The sequence below is a fragment of the Octopus sinensis genome, linkage group LG1 (assembly GCF_006345805.1).
Source record: "Octopus sinensis linkage group LG1, ASM634580v1, whole genome shotgun sequence".
NCBI lineage: Eukaryota > Metazoa > Mollusca > Cephalopoda > Octopoda > Octopodidae > Octopus > Octopus sinensis.
The window spans coordinates 127833795-127838769 of NC_042997.1; the positions used below are offsets into that span (position 1 = coordinate 127833795).

The 4975-nt window shown below is 39.7% G+C and overlaps 1 protein-coding gene across 1 annotated transcript; it reads left to right on the top strand.

Annotated features, from left to right (window-relative positions):
* The first annotated feature begins 4175 nt into the window (after positions 1-4175).
* LOC115222142 lies at positions 4176-4541 on the top strand. The gene has a single exon (XM_029792316.1). The coding sequence runs from the start codon at positions 4176-4178 to the stop codon at positions 4539-4541; it is 366 nt and encodes a 121-aa protein (XP_029648176.1).
* The last annotated feature ends 434 nt before the right edge of the window (positions 4542-4975 follow it).

Sequence of the window (4975 nt, forward strand, 5' to 3'; positions counted from 1 at the left end):
CTCACTGTGCACGCAACCATGCGCTGCCATCTGTTGGCGCGCTACAGAACTAGTCTAGGAACTTTTTGATATTACTGCGTATGTATGTATTTATATTATTCAATTTTATTTCAAGATTTCTTGCCAACAGAGAAAGAGCCGGGTTCTAACCTAGATCCAAGGCTTCTTCATTCGAATTTCACCGACATCAAGGCGTTTGTGTATGTATGTATGTATGTATGTATATGTGTATAGGTACAGTATTTAGAATAAGTGCATTTTCAGGTTTCTATGTTTTGTTTTATGTGGAGGCACATGGCCTAGTGGTTAGAGCAGCGGACTCGCGGTCGAGGGATCGCGGGTTCGAATCTCAAACCGGATGATGTGTGTGTTTATGAGCGAAACACCTAAGCTCCATGCGGCTCCGGCAGAAGGTAATCTCGAACTTCTGCTGACTCTTTCGCCACAACTTTCTCTCACTCTTTCCTCCTGCATCTTGCAGCTCACCTGCGACGGACCGGCGTCGTCCAGGTGGGGCACCTATACGCCGAGGAAACCGGAAAACCGGCCCTTATGAGCCAGGCATGGCTCGAGAAGGAACACACATGTTTTGTTTTATGCTTGTATTCTTATGCATATAGTTGCATGCCTAGACTTGCGCATATATACTTAAATGCTAAACTTCTGGTAAGTTTATCAAATTTTCACAGTTCCATTGATTACTTGGATCGGTAAACTTTCTGCAGTCAGTTTCCTCTATTCCGGTTTTGAGAAACCTAATTTCTCAAGATTGGTGCTAAGGCAGTTCGTTATATATCCAAATCCCTCAATAAATACAGGTATAAACCTAAGATTGTAATCCTGGTATGGCAACTTTAGATGTCTCAGTAGTTCATCATAGGTGATTTTTTTCGTTGATGGTAACATCCGGTATCCGGGTGGCAGCTGCTTTCCACAACTGTACACAGTTTCTCTTCCCTATCTCAAATCACGATGTCAGTTCGATTATGTTTACATTTTATTAAGGTTCTCAGTGGGACATTCCACCAATACTTTTTCATAGTATAAGTGATTGTAGCCTCTACTATACTGTGGGCCTCAGGGTTATCCTTCCGACGTATCTCATTATACAGCGTCCTGGCTACAACAGCATCAAGCATTCTTATATTCAAAGAGATTTCAGATGAGACCATCACCTCCTTAAAAGTATGTAGGACCACATTACCTAATATGTCTATCATTTGAAACAGTAAGGCGGTAAGCGGGTTGAATCGTTAGCATGTTGGACAAAATGCATAGCGGCATTTCTTCTGACACCTTACATTTCGCGTTCAAATGCCGCTAATTTAGAGTATTCCAATTCTCCTTTTGGGATCGAGAAAAGATATACTGGTTGAGTGCTAGACTCTATGTAATCGACTATCCTTCCCCGCCTAAAATTCTTGGTCTCGTTCCAAAATTTGACAGCAGGAATTTTAAAATATTTGGTAGCTATTTTTAGTATGTCGAGCAAACAAGTATATGATCAACAGAATTAAATCCATGAGAATCCCACCTTTTCAAAGAGTCTATAGGCTATATTCTTAAACTCGGTGGGATTTGAACTCTGAATACGTAGAGTTGGAATGGATACCGTAAGACATTCTGTCCGATGTTCTAACGATTCTGCCAATTTTCCGCCTTGACATTACTGTTGAGTAGTGTAGTGCGACCGTTGTTGGAATTACTGATGTTACATTTATTTTGTATAACATTTTATTGTTTATTTTGGGATTTATATTTTATCTTGGGAGGGTCGGTTTCCAATAATAAATACACGCACTGATTCTAATTCACTTCTTTTATTATTATTAGTCGGTTAGTTAATTTTTCAACCAGTTAATTAATTGCATATTTGATTAACCGTTGAATCAATCAGCGAGGTTCATCGAAGACCTTTCGTCGATATTAGCGACCTACACACTCTCTACTCTATATCTGCTCTGCGGTTTATATTGTTTATAAATGTTTACCTGTTTTCTACTCCAGTTTATTTTGTTGTTAAGATGTCTGATGCTAGATTTTGTATGTATGTATGTATGTTGTATGTATGTATGTATGTATGTATGTATGTATGCATGCATGCATGAATGCATGTATGTATGTATGTATGTATGTATGTATGTATGTATGTATGTATGTATGTATGCATGCATGTATGTACATACGTATGTGCGTATGTATACTCTACTCTTACTCTCTTACTTGTTTCAGTCATGTGACTGTGGCCATGCTGCAGCAACGTCTTTAGTCGAGCAAATCAACCCCAGGACTTATTTTTTGTAAGCCTAGTACTTATTCTATCGGTCTCTTTTGCCGAACCGAACGGGGACGTAAACACACCACCATCGGTTGTCAAGCGATGTTGGGAGGGGGGGAATACAAACACATAAACACACACAAATACATATATGTATATATATACATATATATATATGACGGGCTTCTTTCAGTTTCCGTCTACCAAATCCACTCACAAGGCTTTGGTCGGCCCGAGGCTACAGCAGAAAACACTTGCCCAAGGTGCCACGCAGTGGGAATGAACCCGGAACCATGTGGTTGGTAAGTAAGCTACTTACCACACAGCCGCTCCTGCGCCAATATGTACACATATGTGTGTGTGTACATATGTACATATGTACGAGGTGGTATCAGAGAGTTGCTGGACTTGTTATGTTTAATAAAACGTAACTTAGTTACCTCAGGTTTAACATTATCTCCTTTGAAATAATCACCTTGCACAGTGACTACATCGGTTCCAGCGATCCTGCTACTTTTGGAATTCGGCTTCGTTGGCTTTTATCCAAAAGCCACAGCTCATGGGCTGTAACTAGATCAAATCAAAGCATATATATATACATACTTTTGGTGTGTTTTGGTGTTTGGTTATTTCAGGCTTGTAGACAGGATCTTTCATATTTTTTGCAATATGTCGACAATTGCTTTGTGTAATGCACGATATTGTATACTCCAGTATTTGCGTTGATAACTGCGATATTGTTGGATTGTGTGAATCCTGATTCTGTTTCTTTGTGGAATTGGTTCCGTAGGACTTTTGTAGCTTGCGAAAGTATTTTTATTTCATTCCTTTATATGTGATCCCGTTGTGATAATGCCTGGTAAGTGATTAGAGGAGGGTTTTGGTTATTGTTGGCAATGTTGTTTGGGCAGCTAGATGTATATAGCAGAAGGGGATATTTGTGTATAGCAGAAAGGTATGTTTTAGTTTTTATTGATAAATTATGTGAGTGCATTGATCGATTCGTTTCAAATGTAAAGGAAATATAGATGCGATGCCATGAAATCTCCCTTTTGGTTATCTGTATTTGTTTCATGCATTGAAAAATTCTCCTAGCGGTGGTCTTTAAGAGAATGTTTAATAGTTCCAGTGGAAGAATGGTTTGACAGTTGTTGCTGTTAAGACCCAGATATGCTCTGGTTAAGCTGACCTGTAATAAATGAGTTCCAGTTAACTACTTTATCCAATATATCTACGATTACATTATCCAATTTCTCGTGACGGTAGAATGTAATTTACGGGAAACCTCGCTGCTATTTCTAAGAGGTCGAGGGACCCTGTAGATCTGTGGTTCTCAACTGGGGTTCATATGACCCTTGTGGGGTCCATGTAAGAATTCGGGTTTTAAAATTTATGTATAATAAATTTGTTTTATCTCTACTACACACAAAATGTTTTAACAATTTTTAATACAATTCCTAATAATATTTAATAATAATAACAATATAATAATTTATTATTAATAATAATAATTTAAATGTTGAAGTGAATCTAATAATATTTAATGATGAAAATAAAATGATTTTTTAAACATCGAATAGCTATGGGGTGGGGGCTGTCATCCGAGTAAAATAGGAATCAAAGGGGTCCATAGGTAAAAAAGAAATAAGGATTGAGAAAGACTGCTGTAAAGCTTCCCCCGTTGATGACTCAGTCGGAAATGTTTTAGTGACATTTATGAGTTTATTTGGTAATCAAAATTCTTCCTGGCCTTAAGGGCATCGCGAAAGGGTAGAGTTGGTACCTTTACAGGGGAGGCTGGGCAACTGTTTAGGAGAGGATACGCAAGAAATCATGATAGTATACAATATATCTTTCTCTTTTCTGTAGATTTAACTCATGATAGCTAAATCCTCATATGGTGGATTTTGGCAAAATTGAAGCACGGGTGGTCATGAAGTTCCTCTTTTCGCAAAGCAAAGGAGCAGCGGGAATCCATGGTGAGAAGAAGGAAGGCTTAAAGGATGGCTGCCAATCTTGCTCCAGAGTGAAAATCTGGGTGTCTAGGTTTCGGACTGGGTACTTCGAGTTCACTGATGAACCCCGGTCAAGACGGCCAACTTCCGAAACTCCAGGGAACAAGGCCAACGCTGTACACGCCATGATTCTCGAGAACCAATGGATTTCAGTTAAAGTCATAGCTGAGACTCTGGGGATTTCCCGTGAAAGAGTTGGCCACATTATCCACAATATTCTGGACATGAGAAAGCTTTCCGCAAAATAGCCTGATTTTATGGCTGGTTTAGTCACCGTGGGTGAAACTTGGCGCTCGCTATTATGATCCCCAAACCAAGCAGCAATCAATGGAGTGGTTCCACGGCGATTCACGGCGTCCCAAGAAGTCAGTTGGAAAGATTCTGGCTTCAGTGTTCTGGGACAAAGACGAAGTACGGCTCATAAAATTCCTACCAAAGTGTCGCACCATCAATGCAGGATACTATGTATCTCTGAAGAACTTCGTGAAGCTTTGATGCAGAAAAGCTGTGGAAGGTTGAGCCACGGTGTCTTGCTTTTGGAGGACAATGCACTAGTACAAACAGCACAGGAAACTCTACGGAAAATACGCGACTTCGGCTTCGAATTGATAGACCACCCACCTTATTCTCCTGATTTCGTCCCCCTCCGACTATCACCTCCTTTCACTACTGAAGAAACATC